Source organism: Maniola jurtina, chromosome 20, assembly GCF_905333055.1.
Source record: "Maniola jurtina chromosome 20, ilManJurt1.1, whole genome shotgun sequence".
Classification (NCBI taxonomy): domain Eukaryota; kingdom Metazoa; phylum Arthropoda; class Insecta; order Lepidoptera; family Nymphalidae; genus Maniola; species Maniola jurtina.
In genome coordinates this window covers 10,109,705-10,128,924 of record NC_060048.1, presented here as the reverse complement: position 1 = coordinate 10,128,924, position 19,220 = coordinate 10,109,705, and the positions used below count along the sequence as shown (strand labels likewise).

Genomic DNA, 19,220 nt, shown 5'->3' with positions numbered 1-19,220 from the left:
CGACGCGACGTAATCCCTTGGTGGTCGCATAAGCAATTTACTTGAGTACCATCCACCTAGTTGATAATTTTATCACGAACTGATTATTACTTGGTGATTACAGGTTTTGCTTGTGCCAAGGTTGGCTTATTTAATTTGTATGACGCTGTTGTTCAATTAAAGACCATTGATGTTGTTTGTTTAACTTCTCTTTCTTAGGGCCGATTTCACCGATGCAAAATAATCCGAGAGTAAATTGGATATTTTGGCAGGTGTTCAGTACAAAAACTGTCATTACGTCCAATTTATCAGGGCTCTCTCCGTCACTCGTTTCCACTCGTTTCATACAATCGTAGTTCCAATTTCATTTGAATATTAAGCAAGCAAAGTCCATGAAATTTTGCAGACATATTCTAGAAACTAATATCTGTGTCTGTGGTGTTTTAGATTTTTCTAAAAATATGTAGTTTTTAAATTACAGGGGCTCCAAGATTTGTATGAAAATTTTAAGACCACGTAACTTTGAAACCGAATATTTTAACAGAAATCTGGAAAACCACAGACATAGATATTAGTTTCTAGAATATGTCTGTAAAATTTCATGGACTTAGGTTGCTTAATATTCAAATGAAATTGGAACTACGATTGTATGAAACGAGTGGAAACGAGTGACGGAGAGTTCTCTCAACGTTGGTAAAATCAGCACTAAGTCATCTCTACCTTTTGAGTATTAAATTGAAATACCTATTGGTATTCTAGAAAATAATTCTGTTTTATCTCCAATCATTTTAATGATTTCTAGACTTCGCTACTACACTACTAATATCTACACTTTCTACTACTATTTTTTCTTAACTAAACTAAACTAAATTGACATGTCTAACTCTAGTGTTATCCTTTTCCGCTGGGAGCATTATGACAAGGACCGCAATACATTTAGACCCGTCATTTTAGTTTAGTTTAGAGGTTATGTAAACTAAATTAGCTACATAGTACACTAATAGCCGAATTAAATGTTTTTTTCTTTGTTGACAGGTATGTAAACCAGACATAGACTGCACATTGCCGGACAACAAGTGGCGGTACATCGAAGAGTTCAAATGCCTCGGTACCGAAGACAAGCTGATGAAGGAGATGCGGCTCTCGTTCCCCAGTGGCCACTCTTCCTTCTCAGCGTACACTATGTTCTATTTTGCGGTAAGTGATCAACTTTTTCTGAATCATAAAACTTGCGTCTAAATGAAAGTCATAGTACAACCACATACAACATCCAGCTTATACCTGTACCTATATACAAGAAATGATTTTTCCAATAAAAGATCAGACTTTGAAATGCATTATTTTACAGGTTTGGACGATAATAATCCTCCTCCCTGGTTTTAAAATACATAAATCGATAAACAGTTCAGAAATACTAATATTTCAAAAATAATTTCAGTTTTATTTTTCTTTTTTTTTAAACAGGGAATAATAATACACAATAAAACAGGGAACAATAATACACAAAACATATAAGCAATTAACCTGTATAGGTAATAGGTATGCCTCTTTATGGCAACAAAAATCATTGTAAAATCACCACATCACCATTAGACCACATCATCACTTTCCATCAGGTGTGATTGTGGTCAAGCGCTTACCTATAGTGAATAAAAAAAAAAACCTGTACCATGCAAGGCGGATCTGACATATTCCCCTCATAGCTTACCACCGTGTCGATATTTGTTCTGCCCCAATACACTCAATAAAAAAGCCTACTTCTTTGTAAATAGATATGGAGACTCACTCCGCTATAAGTAAATCCGTAACTGATATGGGCAGTCCATTTACATTGCATACATTTTATGAGTTATGGTTTTGTATCACTCGTTTTAATTGAGAAGTAATTTTCTGTACAGTTCTGGTATTGAAAGTTTGAATTATGCAGACGTAAAGACTTTTGACTACATTTCTAAGCATCATCTGGGATCAGAGGTACTGTTAGGACGGGGTGTCTCGGCGGCAGAGAAACAAACACGAAGTCAAATGAACACCCCGTTTATTTAGTGTTCTTTGTTCATACAGTCGACTTGGATACTTGGATTATACCGAGCGCGGAACCCTAGTGAAGGGTTTAGAGAGCCGGAGTCTCTTCTTCAATCTTTTCCGAGGTCCAACCGGCAGGCAAAAACCAGGTCCGAAGTTAGAGCGGATCGGATTGAAGAGTTGAAACTGAATTAATGTTGCCAAATGCATCGTTTTATAGGCCCCATACTGCTGATTGATGATTTATTATTTGTGTCAATTTGGAAATAGCAAGTCAGCAATATGTGGCCTAGGCTAGGGTTATAACAGTACGTAAGATACCTACCCGTGGCGTCTTCAGTACAATAGCAAAGATGAAATTATAGTACCTAATTAGTACTCACGTAACAATAGTTTCGTTACGTATAGGTAGGTACCTCTTCTGTGTATGAACTATTAAATATGGAAACAAAGAACCGTGTGCATGTTAATGTATAGTGATTTTTCACGCATGTGTTTTGGGTAGGTGGTCTTTCTTTGTCATTTTCGTGACTAGAATATGAACTATGTATTGCACTTGCACTACATGAAACCATTGTTATCAACCGATACGAATCCAATGCTTTACATAGGTCTATTGTAGGGATTTCCACACGCTACGGTACTGCGCCGCTTGAATTCAGCGGCTCGCTGCGACTTGTCTGATCTCATCTATCGATCTAGTGAGTGGTCTACCAGCCCTGCGCATTCTTTTGCGAGGTTGCCATTCCGGCACCTTAGGTCCTTAATGACTATCGCTCTCTCGAACTATGTGTCCTGCCCATTGCCACTTCAGCTTCGCGACTCGTTGAGCTGAGTCGGTTCCTTTGAGTTTTCTTCGAATCTATTCATTTCTGATTTGATCACGTAGACTGTAGAGTAACTCTGAATGTAACTCTCTCGCTGAGTCACTCTAAGCTTTCTTATGAGACCCATAGTTAGCGACCATGTCTTGAATCCATCATTACCTACTGTTTTTAACCGTGTGCTTATTCTATTTCAGTTCTACCTTCAAAAGCGTTTTACTTGGCGCGGGTCGAAGCTCCTCCGTCACGGTATACAATTCGTGTTGATCATGATGGCCTGGTACACCGTGATGACTCGAGTCTCCGACTACAAGCACCACTGGAGCGATGTTCTCACCGGCTTCAGTATCGGACTGCTCTACGCTATTATCATTGTAAGTTCATTTTGGATTGCTGCGTGGTTATAATTGCCTGGTACTTGAGAAGCATGTGAAAGCAAGCTCCTTTCTTTTCATACAAATTCTAGAAGCAACTTGATGATAGACAGACACATTTTTCGAATGGGAGTTATGGTTCAAACGTCACTTTTACCAAAATGACTGCCAAACAGAACGGCTGTTTTTAAGCTGCCACCTTTTATCGAAGTCATAATATGAAGTACTTCATACCATTAATTAAAAGCTCTACTTTTTCATTTACTGTGTAAGTAATTAGGATAAAATCTTTTGCTGACTAATTTCATATCTCGCACTTGTTAAGTTTTACTGCAACTGCGCGTAAAGATGACACGATGGTAAATTATTTTGACGATTCAAAAGCACTTGTAAAAATTTATTTGTATGAAAATTTATTATATTCTATTCTATTCACATATTATTTTTTTCTAAATAAATTAGGCGCTACGGTGGAACACACAGAATCTGGATACAAACATACATGCCCACATACATACCTACCCACATACATACCTACCCACATACATATATACATACATAGACTGCTAAAATCATAACCCTTCCTTTCGACTTTGCCGCAGTCGGGTAAAAAAAAACATTGGTTTTTCACAGTTCTCATTTGTCTCCGGCCTCCGCAAAACGCCGCGACGGCAGTCAGCCAACCACCACGACAACGAGCTAACCACCAACGGCAACACCCGCTCACCCACCGGATGGAACGTCTGACACTCCCCTGAGTCTCATAGTTCCTTGAGCGAAGAGGAACCATGACCCCCGAACGTGTCGTGGATCTCCCATGAGTATATGGACCTTTGAAGTCTGAACTCTTTTAACGTAAGCAGTTTTCAGTTTATATGAATGACTGTGTCGAGTTCGATGATCGAACTCTTTGAATTTATGAGATCCTGGTATTTGGTTGGTGAAATTGGGTGATGCAGTGTAAGATAGAAAAATTCACAAAAATGACTATTTACTACTTATTAAATACAGTAAAGGGTGTCTTTACGCAGCGCTTAATATTGTTAAGTGATTTTTAGGATCAAAATAAAAATATTTGGCTAGTCGCAATCGCGTTTGTCTTCGATTTAGATTGCATCTATATAATTTGCGAATGCGAAGCGTAACTAATCCCCAAATAGAAAATATGGAAACGTAAGAAACTGCATACATTTTCTCTGTTAAATTGTTGTTGAAAAATGAAACACAATTTTGTTTTTAGATGTAGTTAATAAATGTAGGACATTATTGTTTCTTTAGTTATATATGGTTCTCTAAAATCATAGAGTATTTTGTATTTATACGTATCACATATTATTTAGAGGGACTGGTGCATTATTACGTAAATATAATAAATAATTATTGTAGGTTTTCGCTTATTCCGTTTATTCACCCTAAAACAGCCACCCTAGGGTGTAAACTCGTAAACGAGTATCTATCTATTCGCCCCGGATTAAAAATTGATATACAAATCCCGTTATCGGGTAGATAGACAGGCACATATTTCCGAGTATGCACCCTAGAGTGGTTATTTTAGGGTGGCTAAACGGAATAAATCGTTAATTTACCGCATTCGATCGTTAAAATTTAAAAGCACTTTCAGACCTAATATCTGAAACAGTAATGAAGGGCATGTCGGTAGATAGCTGCATATTTATTCGAGTTAGAAAATACTAAAGTGTCAATTAAGAAAAATAGCTATAAACTGTATTATTTAGATCTAGGAATAAAAAGTTATCATTTTCGTAAACGAATAAAAACTTTTCCTGTAAAAAAAAGAAAATATTAGAGTGTGTAGTTAAAAATATTGATTGGAATCATGTATAAAAAAGATTTAAATATGATATCGTTATTGATAAATATACGTTATGCAATATAATATTATTTAGATATTATGGACAATACTGTTGTATAAAATCTCTTAACTAAATTGATTAGCCTAGTGCTATTCGTTTCTGCAGGAAGCATAATGAAAGGGATAGCATTTTCATTTAGTTTCGAGAATTTTTACCGGCCAATCTCCTTTGTGTTCTCTCCTCCTTCAAAATACATGAGATTAGCGAAGTGCATTATGCTAATTTATCACTGGGAAAAGCCAATAAGTGTATCTACAACCGAATTAACTACAATTTTACGCACAACAGACGGAAACGTTTAAGTGTGAAAACCAGCCCAGAGACTAGAAGAACCACAATTTTGTGTAGCATGTTAATGTAAAACTGGTGTCTATGTATAGTTCGAGTCCTTTCATGTAGGTAACTGTAAAATGTTCACGGTACAGCGACACCCATTATAATGATCACACTCTGAATGTTAAGTGGGTATGTATAGCGAAGTATGAATACCGTTTCCTGGTTTGTGTGTGAGTTCGGTAAGTTTGAGTTTTTGAGATCGGTGCTGGGCCGATCTCAAAAACTCAAACTCAAAAAGCATTTATTCAAAAACAATCCTGTTCCTCTGGTACTGCAAAGGTACCAGAATGTACAAATAGGCGGCGGTCATCACTTAACATCAAGTGACCCGCCTGCTCGTCTGCTCGCTATTTTTATTTAAAAAAAGTTGGTACCATTGTACACTTTTTGATTGCCAACTTTTTTTGTAAATATTTTATAGCCAGTCTTCGGAATGACGTAAGGTTTCTAATCACACCCCATTATATCCAAATCTGTTCAGCCATTTAGAAATTTTCGTGGAATAAAAAAACTGACATACCCTGAAAACATTACACTCCTTTTTTTGAGTAACGGAGTAATGATCAGGCGATAGTAACCAATATGCGTCAAGCCTAATAAAGTGTACGTCTGAATTTGATATAAGTGCGCGGGTCCCAACTTTCTATACAGAAGCACAATCGATCTGCGTGGTCGATAACATATTTCCACAGATTATTATTTTAACCTCCTGTCTTCCATACAGATGCACATTTCATATTAAGTCAATTTGTCGGCTTGTCACGTTTAAATTGCTTGTATGACAGTATTATGAGATCTGTTGCAACTTTACTACGCATAGAGATTTATTTACGTACACGCGGTTTAAGCACTTATAGCATTTATTTTAAAGCCTATAATTCAATGAATGCAACATGAATTTAATTGCACATAGCATGTGCACTATTGTGCAGTGTAAAATGAAATGTAAAGGCATTTATACACGAGGTGCATTTTTATTAAATGACACCTTACATCATCACATCAGTTAAAAGTAAATACTAAGAAAATACGTGTTAAGTTTTACAGATATTTTGGCTATATAAAACGTGTAAGTTGAGGGTGATTTTCAAACTCCAAATAAACTGTAACTGACGCGGCGTTTTGACAGATTTCAAATACAAAAACTGTCAAACTTAATCCTCAGTCAAAGATAATATAAAACACCAGAAGGCAAAGCGCACTACAATCGTGTTTAAAAAAAAGTACAAAATACGCTTGTCTGTGTGACACAGGCTACATAGATATGCCTTTTGACACTTACTCGTATCACAAGTGTTTCAAAAAATGGCGGCCCTCAGTTAAACGTTGTTTGGAAATTGAAATCGGCCCTAAAGCTGCTAACTTTATTGGTTTAGAAAATATTAAGATATAATATTATTATAAGGTGTTGGCGTAATAATAATATAAATTATACTAGCTAAGCACATAAAAAAGTATTCGTTCTAAATCCTTTCTACTTACAGTATGACTACTCTAATTTAAATGTATATTTACTTATTTTATATAATTTATTCAAACATCAAGGTAGCCTTAGTTTATAGTACAATTATATTATCATTAAGATATTTTTTAAATTATAACAGGTCTTTTATCATAACGAATTTGAGTGCATTTTACTCACTTTTTTTTGTAGTAAAAAAAATTACAAGGCACATTTATTTATTAGTAGATATAGATATAAAAATACCCTGTCTTGGAGACGTTGGGTTGTATTTTTATTCTGTGATATATTTAGAGGTGTAAATAAAAAGGCTAGACCCCAAAGCCGTAAAGCCGATTAAAGAAAATGTAAATAAAAAATATTGCAGTGGTTTGTTAGAATTGCTAAATTAGCGTTTATTAGGCGTATCAAAACAACTGTGCTTATTTATTGTAAATAGGAAATTTCGAAAATTCTTGTTAATTCTAATGTACCTACCTACTTTGAATCGGGGCAATTTTGTTGCTTATTAATGAAGCTTTGGACGTTTAAATGTTTTGTCTGCCTTACTATATAGCTATATATCGATAACTTAATACCCCCAAAAATTTATATTCCATTACAGTTTTTTTCAAAGTTACATTGCAAAGTTACCCCGATTTAAGTTGATAAATAATAATGTTAATATCACAATTTAATGTATTAAAATATTATAACATAAGAGACATTTAAACATTGTAGATGGGCACAATATAAAAGTAAAATTTAGTTGGCACATTGAAAAACCACTCAAAAACAGTAAAAAAATTGAGTGGAAAAACTTAAAAAACTGGAGTCGTTCATGAATTATGATTTAAAAATGAAAAGGTACATACATCTTTAAATGTTTTTAACAAACATTGTTAAATTAGAAAATACTTGCTATTACAATAAGGCCGGCCGTACCTATATTCTCAGACATTTTCTGTCACCTTTCTGTCACACTCACTCTGCGAACATCAGAACTCAGAAGACGTGTACTTTCGAAATCTTTTTACAGTCTGCAGGGTCTAGTAACACAGAATACTTAATATTACCTTTTTGGTATAGAAGGCTAACTCCACAGACGTTTAAATAAATAGCAACTCTTGTTGCAACGCAACAATGATATTAGAAGAAAAAGAGGCATTTTCGGTTGTTTCGTTGTTGGCAACCACGCTGGCGACTGAGCTCAGGTTTGCTAATTAGCTTAGTTTTAACGTGCCACTTGCAATCCGCGTATAACTTATCTACCTCTTTTTGCTTCTAATATCATTGCAACGCAATAAAGTGCAATTCAGCTAGCACAGCATTGCAACACAAGTTTAACAAACGCCTAATTTTTTATCGCTCTAATCTCTTTCTCTCTCTCGTTCTTATGAGATGGAAGCGGATCGGGCGATCGGTCGGCGGCGCGGCGGCGCATCTCGGATTTTTTCAAAATTTTCTGATAAAATATGCGGCCAGCCTAAATGTGTTAATGATATAAAGAAGAGAATGATATGTGTCAACTGACAACACATGGTACATAATATTTACATTTAGAGTTATATAAAATGTTGTCTTAAATAAAGAATCTAAGCTGTATTGTACAATGTTTAATGCACTTATTTATTTTATATTGTAGTTTTGGAGAACGCACTGCCTAGCACTAGTTTTTATTTGGCAGCTATTTAATTTTAAGGTTTTATAATGTACATAGTTTTAACACTGAAGCATAATAAACACTGTTCTGAATTTACGATGCCTATTTTTAATTGAGTCCTTAAAAAATGAAATGTGAAAATCTTGGAAATTATGGAAACTGAATTCAAAAATGAAACTTGTAGCGTCACCTATGAGAATGTATTCAAAACCTATAGTAAACTTAATGTCGGTATCCTTGTTTCTATATTCGTACATAGATGGCGCCAACAGTTCACAGATAATGAAATAGGAATTGTATTGGAATTTTATCATTATTTCATTGCAATAAAGTTGCTAATAGCGTACGCTACTTAAGTAAAGTTTACTGTTCCACATTTCAGGACCACAAACAGTTGAAAATCAAATATTACAGAACTTTAATCCTTGATGTGTGAGAATATGAACTAAAATGCTATGACAAAAGTGTTCATTCTGCACAGCTGGTTAAGTTTATCAAACACCCACATTAGTTTTCTTGCAGTCTTGCAAATATATTGTTATAAGTAACGTTGAAATTTAACACAGCTTATACCAATAATACTTTTAATACAAAGTAAATTCTATTAGACATAAATTCAGAGTAAAACTTGAGGCTTTTTCGCATATAATGACTAACCCTACCCCACTTAGAGATTGCCTTTTTTATCAGCGATGCTTTATCATTGAGATTCCAATTCGCTAACGAAACGGTCGCTTTCGATATTAACACACAAAAAATACATTTAAATGATTTATTTTTAACGGTAAATGAACGTTGATCTAAACTTGTTTGGTGACTAAATGAATGTCCTGCGCAAAAAAACGGTGAATTTGTGACTACCTAATATGAAATGGCGTTTGACAAGTTGATGCTGAAAATTATACTGGACCTCTTTGTATTAGCATGCGGTGAGTGAGATTTTTATTTATGGTTTATTAAATACCTAGTTAGTAGTAAATCGTACGTATGTTTTGAGGATAGGTAATAGGTATACTCCTGCGCATGTCCTGAGGTGAATCAGTCTACTTTCATCCAAAAGCAGTCACAGCTTTCAGTAGTTTTTTGACGTTAGTATGAAATACATTGCTGGTTTTATACGAATCTTGATTGAAGTTTTTTTAACCTAGTTGCTAATGGATATTGAGTAAGTATACCTATTGGATGCCAACATTATTCTAGCCCATGATAATCGTCTAAAATCCTTGGCGAATACAATATTGAACTATACCATAGCTAAGAAGTTATTTACCTCACTTGTATTTTGTAGATGATACCTACCTAGTTAGTACATTATTATTTTATCCTCATACATTACCTATTTATGACGTATGTTTATGAAGTATTATACAGGTATGTATAATCAATAATCATACCGACTTGTACTTGTTAAGAAAAGGTAGATTTAATAAGTACTGTACGTATTTAGCCACTAAAGTTAAATATGCTTCCATTGTTTTACATCGCTGATTTACTGTCTGTACCTAAATCAATTGAAAAAGATAGGTATCTTCATTATTTTTTTATCTTTAGGTAACTATAAAAAATGTAGGGTAGGTTACATATTTATATTTTTGGCGCGTGCCACGTTTGACGCCATTGAACGTGATCTATTTGGCTTTGAAGTTAGAGACTTTAAAAATTAGAACCCAGAGCCTAAAAAGATAAAAAATTGTAGTAGGTACTAGGTACATAGTAGGTAAGTAAGTACATAATATCTAATAATGTACCTATTAACAATCTTGTTTACCTTCCAATGCCTTTAATTCATCACGGACCTGCTAAGGTCATAATGCAATCGCTTAGAAAATCTTTTAAATCTAGGTAGGTGTCTCTATAGATAAATAATCCCATCGAACCACTATAAAATCAAAATCGCTTAGGGTCGATTCTTTTTTTTTTTTTGAAAATATGTGGGCTCGTTTACCGGCCAGTGTATGTGAAAATCTTTGAATAGGTAGTAATTATTATTTTCTTTCAAACAAAACCGATGGCATGGTTCTTTACAACAAATTCCTCTATCATTAATAGTTTAAATTTTCATCTCACTCACCACTCCCAAAGTAAAATTAAATTAGATCGCCTCATGAAAAAAAAAAAGAAATACTTAATACTTATCTACCTACCTCCTACAAGAGAAAATTTTATACTGACCTCAGTATACATAGGTTTAAGTACCTAGAATGAAGGATGCCACTGTGCTTTACTCATGAGAATCTCCCACTGAAGAGACAACTTGCTTATCTTTGAATTTTTCCTACTTATCACTAAACGAATCGATAGACTTATCCAGATATCAGTAGTTAATCGGTATCGGGCGTATCAGATAGCGGAAACGTCCTTAAACCTTAAATAGGATCGCAATTCGCATCAACGATATGAGTACTGGGGCTTTTATCCCTATTTAAGGCCTAGTCTTAGTCCGTACAGTCCGAAACACGTTAGACATACCTACTATGCGAATGCGTGAATCAGCGTGGGCCCGTTGACAGACCAGTAGGTAGGCATCCACTCAGTGCCAGTACAGACTACAGACTTACAGAGTGTAAACAGTGTTGTTATTTTTTTGACCAACTGGCGAATTAAGTTGCTCCACTTAGGCCAAGAGTCCAAGACACGTCTCTGGCCTTGTCATGTAATTGCTTTTACAAGTACCTACTATATAAAAACTTGCAGAAGTTGATTTGCTGCGAGTATTCACATACTAAACAATGCAAGAAGCTTATACCTACCTACCTACCTATTACCTACTTCTGCAAAAAGTTGTAGAAGTCACTTGCCAGTGCAATGAATTTCTGCATGATTTGATCACGTAGAGAAACTCCAAGCTCCAAGAAACACTGGATTTATTGATATTTTGGTACGCACCTAAATAAAATTATGAGAGCTAATTCTCATAATTTTATTTACGTATCAATACCTAAATCCATTTTGCAGAAAATCTCAACAATCAGTCGTAGCTATTGCCTTTTATAAAATATAATAAGGAAGTGGCAGTACAATACCGTGTAATTGCAGCAACCAGGTCATTAGATTCTGCGGAGATAAAAAACGCTATTTACCTACCTAACTATCTGAATTTTGGTAGTGTTATCTTTGTGTAAATTAATTTTTCCTGATGTTCTAAATTCAGTCATAATAACCTAAGTGACGATGACACTGTTTAAATTATAATATTTCTTATAAAGAGTTTTTAAATAACTAAAGGCAGCAGCTTACGATCGGTAGTCTTCACAAAAATATGAATATGATAATATACATGTAAATTATGCGGTGTATTTAGTAGGTATAATAAGCACGTAGTAAGTAGTAGGTAATAAGTACCTTAAACAGAAGATAATTCATAGCCGTAGCCATATTTCTTACTAATTTATTTGCCCGAAAGGAATTTAAAATACCTATTGGGTATTTATTGACTGTAAAAATAAGTACGGTAACATAGATTAGGTATAGATATACCTACTATACCTACATACCTTCTACATACTTAAAAACTGATAGGTAGGTATAGCGTGAATAATTGGTTAAAAATAAATACTAACGCACTATTACTTAAAGTACGTAGTTTTAATTTCATATCATTTTAAAAGAAAAATAATGAGTAATGTACTTAAGTATGTATGTAGTGAGTCAAATCTCAATTACTAGTAAAATTACCGCACTTTATTCGATCACAATCAAATATCAACGTAATCGAAAAGATAACATGGATTATTTTGCCACCTATTTATCTTCTTCAGGTTATCAAAATAACAAACTCATGTTTTGATCCTCTTTAGTAAAAGCATGGTTAAGTTGGTGGACTAGTTACCATCCTATCGGCAAAGCTGTGGCGCCAACAAGCGCGGACAGCAACCCTAGAAAAATTGTGACGTAACACTTTCACGATCTATTGAGATCGACAGAAGTAATCTCTTCTCTAAGTCTATTTTCATCAAAAAAAAATGAAAAAAATCTTGCAAATACTGGCAACTCTCCCGGTCAGCGTTAAGCGTAGCTACCACACTGTAACCACAATCTTTATTGAGGGCTGGATCGCGCCTGGCCGCCAAGCGTTCCGAAGATGCCTTGTAGAAACCAATCAGGGGTATGGGTTTAATGAAACTGCCATCCCCCTTCCAAGTTAGCCCGCTTCCATCTTAGACTGCATCATCGCTTGCTATCAGGTGAAATCGTAGTCAAGGGCTACCTTGTATCAGAATTAAAAACAAGTACGCGTCAGACTCGCGCGCTGAGGGTTCCGTACTCGGGTATTTTTTCCAACGTTTTGCACGATAAATCAAAAACTATTATGCATAAAAATAAATAAAATCTGTTCCATTTACAGGTAAAGCCCTTTCATATGATACCCCATTTGATACGTATAGTTTGTGCTATAAAACCTACCTAGTTACCTGCCTTTCACGATTCTAGGTCAACAGGAAGTACCTACCCTATAGGTTTTCTTGACAGATACGACGCACGGGCGAATGGACAGACAGACAGACAGACAACAAAGTGATCCAATACGGGTTCCGTTTTTCCTTTTAAGGTACGGAACCCTACAAAGTCGTATATATTTTGTATTTTTCAGTGTCAGTACCCCTGCTAGTAATACAACTGGTGGCGGAGCCCTATCACCGGGGCTACTTCGCCAATGATCTGTCCCTCATGCTGCCGTACAAGCAGCAGCAAATATCGGAAGGCCTGCTGGCGGGCGTCGGCTTTGCTCTCAACATTTTTACGGTAAGCACTGCTTAACATATTTGCCATTAAAATTCTATTAGGTACAATGCATACTAGTGGAGTGAAGACAGAGAAGAAGAGTGGAGTCGAGGCACATGTCTTTTTTTAATAACAACTCAAACTCAGCTCTCCACTCAATGCAATTCAGCTCGCACAACACTGCACCTCAAAGGTGAAGGAGAGAAATGCCTCTCTTTCTATCGTCTCATTTTAACTCTCTCTTTTTTTCCTAAGAGTTTACGCGCCCTCCCAGCTTCTCGGGTCACGTAACCAAAATATGAGCCAGGCCAATAGAGGTGGAAGAAAAACAGTTTTTTGAAAAAAAAAAAAAAACATTTTTGATTAATGCTGTTTTTTTAATATGTAACAACAATACCAACCCTGCCTACTAGTAAACTGCCAAAAACAAATAATCTGTTTTCAGATAATAATCGTGGAATTAGTTCGGGATAAGCAAGGGAAGGGCGTAGGCGACAAGTTCCTCTTCGGAAACCTGGTCCCTGGCTGGCTCTGGGAGAGCTACACGTCGATCGGAGTGTTCACCTTCGGTGCGGCGTGCCAGCAGCTCACTGTGAACTCTGCTAAATACGTCATCGGCAGGCTGAGGCCGCATTTCTTTGATGTAAGTTCTTTGTGTCGGATAGAAGCAGGCGTTATTTCGCGGAAATCCGTAATACACAAGAAAAACACAATTCACTATAATCGCACAACAAACTATGCAGGAAAAAGAAGTAATCAAGCAAGCAGCACGCACTACCAAGGCACCAACACACAGCTCAACACAAATCCTCAAAAACTCAGAAGACACACAAAACAATTGCGAAGTCACTTTTCATCCTCAGGAGATGTAGACTCCACATTGCACAGTTGCAAAGTTCACTAATCACTTAATGGTAGGAGTTTTCTAAGAAAAATAATGTGGCGTGTTCCCATATCCTTCTGTATTCATCCTACCATAAGTTTACCTAAGAAGCATCACAGAAGAACAGAAGAAGAAGAACTGGTCCTTAATGATTTTAACGGATCCTAAATACCCTAATTTTTCAAATTCCAGGTCTGTCAACCAGTGCCAGTCCCATCATCAACCCTCAACACTCTGGGCTACATCCAGGAGTTCACGTGCGCTGGCCCAGAGGCGGACTCGGCGCGCCTCACAAACATGCGGCTCTCCTTCCCTAGCGCACACTCCAGCTTCGCCATGTACAGTGCTGTGTTCCTCATTGTAAGTTAATTCATAAACCAGTGGCCTAGCCACAGAACACCTCTGGACTTGAGGGATTCCCCAAGAGAACAATTGTAGGGGCCTACGTATTGAACACCTTTGGACTTGAGGGGCTCCCCAAGAGAACAATTATACCTTTCTATCATAGAGTAAGCTCCACGTACCTACGTACATGGTTAAATTCCCTAGCTGCTAGGATATGAATTGGCTTCCGGCATCAGGGGGCACGGCAGTGCCCCCGCCAAGACGAGCCAAACGGCGGCCGGGGCGCTACGTACCTTTTTCTCGAAGTGTTTCGCCGTATTTTCGACCCGTCATAACTTCGGTCTGGATGACGTTAGAAAGCTGAAATTTTCAATATAAGGTGTCCTCAGCAAATTCACCAAATATATCAAGTTTCAAATATCTAGCTTTTATAGTTACAGATTTATTGATACCTAAAATACGCCGATTTCGTCCCTCACTGATGATCATCAAAACCTCTACTCAAAACCTCTAAGGTACTTCCCGAAGTCCTAGAAGACTGAAATTTGGTATGTAGACTAGAAATTGCATACAAACTACAGGAAAATTAAGAAATTGGAAATTGCCCCCCCTCTACGCCTCTTATGAGAAAAGCAAATCTGTAAATTCTGTCGCTACAATGCTGATATTTTCAGGATAAGATGTCCTTGGCAGATTTATTAAACGCACTGAGTATCAATTGTCTAGCTTTTATAGTTTCAGATTTATTGACAGTCAAAACTTCTAGTCTGTAATTCTAGGGTACTTCCCGAAGTGCTAGAAGACTGAAATTTGGTATGTAGACTAGAAATTGCATACAAACTACAGGAAAATTAAGAAATTGGAAATTGCCCCCCCTCTACGCCTCTTATGAGAAAAGCAAATCTGTAAATTCTGTCGCTAGAATGCTGATATTTTCAGGATAAGATGTCCTTGGCAGATTTATTAAACGCACTGAGTATCAATTGTCTAGCTTTTATAGTTTCAGATTTATTGACAGTCAAAACTTCTAGTCTGTAATTCTAGGGTACTTCCCGAAGTCCTAGAAGACTGAAATTTGGTATGTAGACTAGAAATTGCATACAAACTACAGGAAAATTAAGAAATTGGAAATTTCCCCCCCTCTACGCCTCTTATGGGGGAAGCAAATCTGTGAATTCTGTCGCTAGAATGCTGATATTTTCAGGATAAGATGTCCTTGGCAGATTGATTAAACGCATTGACTATCAATTGTCTAACTTTTATAGTTTCAGATTTATTGACAGTTAAAACTTCTAGTCACAAATTCTAGGGTACTTTCTGAAGTCCTAGAAGACTGAAATTTGGCATTAAGCAGGAATTTCAAGAATTATGAACAACAGATAAATTAAGAAATCGGGTCCCCCTTCATCCCCTCGTATATGAGATGCATATCTGTAAAATCTGTTACTCGAATACTAAAGTTTTCAAGATAAGATGTCCGTGGCAGATTTATCAAACGTACCAAGTATCTGTGTTTCCTGAAGTCCTAAAAGACTGAAGTTTGGTATATCTGCTTCAAAATTGAGTTGCAAGATTCCACCCGAACAAACATATTTACATACGAGTACATTGCAAGTTGAATAAAAGCTTTAAAAAAAAGAGGTAACGATAGAGAGTGGGCCATGAAAATGATGTACCTACAAGAAATAGATCCAAAAAAATCTAGGGCACCTGCCAAAAAGAAATGAAATCCCATCAAAAACATTTCATGTAAAAAAATAGCCAAGACTCACAAGTTCATAATGTTTTCACTGTTAAAAAGTTATGAGATCTCTAGTAGAGCCAAGCCCCTAGCTGAGCTTAGATTTGTGCTGGCCATGGGAGCTATCCCAAGTCCAAAGTATATAGCTTTTAAATGTTCTTGACTATATGACATTTATAACAATAAATAACAAATCACTCTACTTACAAGCTCTGATTCTACAAACCCTATATCTTGGTAAAAAAGTACGGCTTGGCCGTTGACAGTTCGTGGATTTTTTATCTGAAATAACATTTAAGCCCGGAATAGCTTAATAATAATATAATAATCTTTATTGTTTCCCCATAAAAAATTACAACAAGAAATTAGGTTAAGCCACTGATGCCTAAAATAAGTTGTACACTTGTGTTATAGGCATCAGGGCTCTCCCCTTACAGAATTTAAGATTATGTTATGGTGAAGTTTAATATATACCTACATATATACATACTAGATGACCTCTCTCGGAAATAGACTAATATAGTACCTATAATGTATGTCTGCTATCTGTGTGTGTATGTGTGTATATGAGAGAGGGTGTGTAAGATACAATAGTGTGAAAAGTTTCGAGGGTATTTAGATGAAATCTATAACTTCAGTTTGTATAAGTTATTTAAAAGTGGTAAGTAAATTTTCGGTGTCTTCATAAGATAATTTATGTAAGTATGAAATTAGTGTTTTTTTGCAATTAGTTCTATTTAGTGGGTAGATATGTGTCAATGCATTAACTTTATTATATATATGAGGCCCCTGGAAGCAGTAAAATTTTTCAATGAAAGCTGTTTTTAATTTATGTGGTATGCTTGCTACTTTATGTATTCTACGATTGTTTAGATGAGAAGCGTCATACGTTAGTTCACTATGCTGTTTCAATAATATACTCAATATGAACAACTTTCTTACTGAAAGAACTTCACAATCTTTATAAAGCAAAAATGTTGGGTACCGAAACGGGCGAAAAGTGGACACCTTTAAAATAAAGCTTCTGCGACCATAACGAAGTACAATACAAATTAGTAATTGTCGAACAAACTATTCCTTATGGCCTTAAAATATGTTATGTCATGTATTAGTTTTACGAACATTAAACGGCCAAGCCGTCCTTTTTTACCAAGATGTAGGGTTTGTAGAATCAGAGCTTGTAAGTAGAGTGATTTGTTATTTATTGTTATAAATGTCATATAGTCAAGAACATTTAAAAGCTATATACTTTGGACTTGGGATAGCTCCCATGGCCAGCACAAATCTAAGCTCAGCTAGGGGCTTGGCTCTACTAGAGATCTCATAACTTTTTAACAGTGAAAACATTATGAACTTGTGAGTCTTGGCTATTTTTTTACATGAAATGTTTTTGATGGGTCAGTTTTCCCCTTCACGTTTGATATAGGTACCTTCAAATCACAAGTGAAGAGGAATCACTCTAGGCAAGCACACTCCACCTTAGGCGTTTCATCACTTGTCACCAAATCTGATAGAAGCCAAGTGCTGGTCTATGAATAAATAAAAATTCATAAACCAGGTCTACCCATAGAATGATGAAGAGAATACTTCATTCTTGTTTTCTATAACCGGGCAAGCTCCATAATTCTGCCAGTACTTCTTCGAGCCTGAGTTACATTGACTTAACTTTTTAACATTATTTTTTGCAGATCTGTAAGATTCGATCACCAAATTCCAACTGGTTCCCAAATCTTGTCATGAATATCAACCAATTCAAAAATACTCAGCATCTATGCTTTTTATTTCAGTTCTACATCCAAGTGAAAGGCAAATGGCGCGGTTCCAAACTCCTACGTCACGGCTTCCAGTTCGCATTACTTATCGGTGCGTGGTACGTAGGGCTGTCGCGTGTGGTGGACCACATGCACCACTGGAGCGACGTGGCCGTTGGCTTCGCCATTGGCGCACTTTATGGCGTTGTTGTGGTGAGTGTTACTAAGCGAGTTCTGATGCTATAAAGCAAATCCATACTCATATTATAAATGTGAAAGTGTGTCTGTCTGCTACCTTTTCACGGCCCAACAGTTTAACCGATTCTGACGAAAGATACAGGGTTAGCTTATATCCCGGGGACGGACATAGGCAACTTTTTATCCCGGAAAATCAAAAGGTCTCCAATAGATTCTTAAAGGCCCATCTGTTTATCCGATTTATACGAAAGGTACCAAGATAGCTTGCGTCCCGGAAATTGAGATAGACAAATTTTTGTTCCGGGAATGTAGAGAATCTCCACTGGATTATAAAAAACCTAAATCCACGCGGACGAGGTTGCGGGCATCATCTAGCTGTTTATTACGATTCGATGACTATGGCGATTCCCTTTTGGATTAAACTTCTTCCCTTTTGGGTTAGGACTTCGGATTTAGAACAATCTTTCCGAACGTCATTGTATAGTAATGTACTAATATTATTTCAGTTTATCTTCATATTGAAACCAAAGAAATACGGACCGCCCGCGTCCTGGGAAAGCGCTCCACCAGAGATGTTGCCGAGACCTGTGCTATCCCGATGACCCGCTTTTCAGAAAAAGATGATGGATTTCAGACTCTACTTAATTTACATACCTATTATTTTTAATCAACTTTCAGAAAGGAGGTGGTTCTCAATTCGGCCCGTTTTTAGGGTTCCGTACCTCAAAAGGAAAAACGGAACCCTTATAGGATCACTTTGTTGTCTGTCTGTCTGTCTGTCCGTTCGTCCATCCGTCCATCCGTCCGTCGTGTCGGTCAAGAAAACCTATGGGGTACTTCCCGTTGACCTAGAATCATGAAATTTGGCAGGTAGGTAGGTTTTATAACAGAAGCAAAGGAATAAATCTGAAAACAGAGAATTTGTTGTTACATCATTAAAAAAAAAAATGTGTTTATATCTGCAAAGCAAGATAACTATACCAAATGGTGTATCATATGAAAGGGCTTTACCTGTACATTCTAAAACAGGTTTTTATTTATTTTTATGCAAATAGTTTTTGATT

General features: G+C 36.3%; 2 protein-coding genes across 2 annotated transcripts in view; both read left to right on the top strand.

Annotated features, from left to right (window-relative positions):
* Positions 1-8,612, top strand: part of LOC123876012 (putative phosphatidate phosphatase) — a 116,469-nt gene extending 107,857 nt beyond the window's left edge. Inside the window, exons 4-6 of the mRNA XM_045922152.1 lie at positions 1,015-1,176; positions 3,026-3,202; positions 3,836-8,612. Of these exons, the coding sequence (XP_045778108.1) occupies positions 1,015-1,176; positions 3,026-3,202; positions 3,836-3,949 (453 nt within the window). The 3' untranslated portion in view covers positions 3,950-8,612. The remainder of the gene's footprint in view (positions 1-1,014; positions 1,177-3,025; positions 3,203-3,835) is intronic.
* Positions 8,613-9,013: 401 nt separating this feature from the next.
* Positions 9,014-18,794, top strand: LOC123876014 (putative phosphatidate phosphatase). The gene is made up of 6 exons (XM_045922155.1): positions 9,014-9,445; positions 13,108-13,259; positions 13,684-13,881; positions 14,314-14,481; positions 17,995-18,171; positions 18,663-18,794. Exons 1-6 carry the CDS (start codon positions 9,388-9,390, stop codon positions 18,756-18,758), a joined length of 849 nt encoding a protein of 282 aa, XP_045778111.1. The 5' UTR covers positions 9,014-9,387; the 3' UTR covers positions 18,759-18,794.
* The last annotated feature ends 426 nt before the right edge of the window (positions 18,795-19,220 follow it).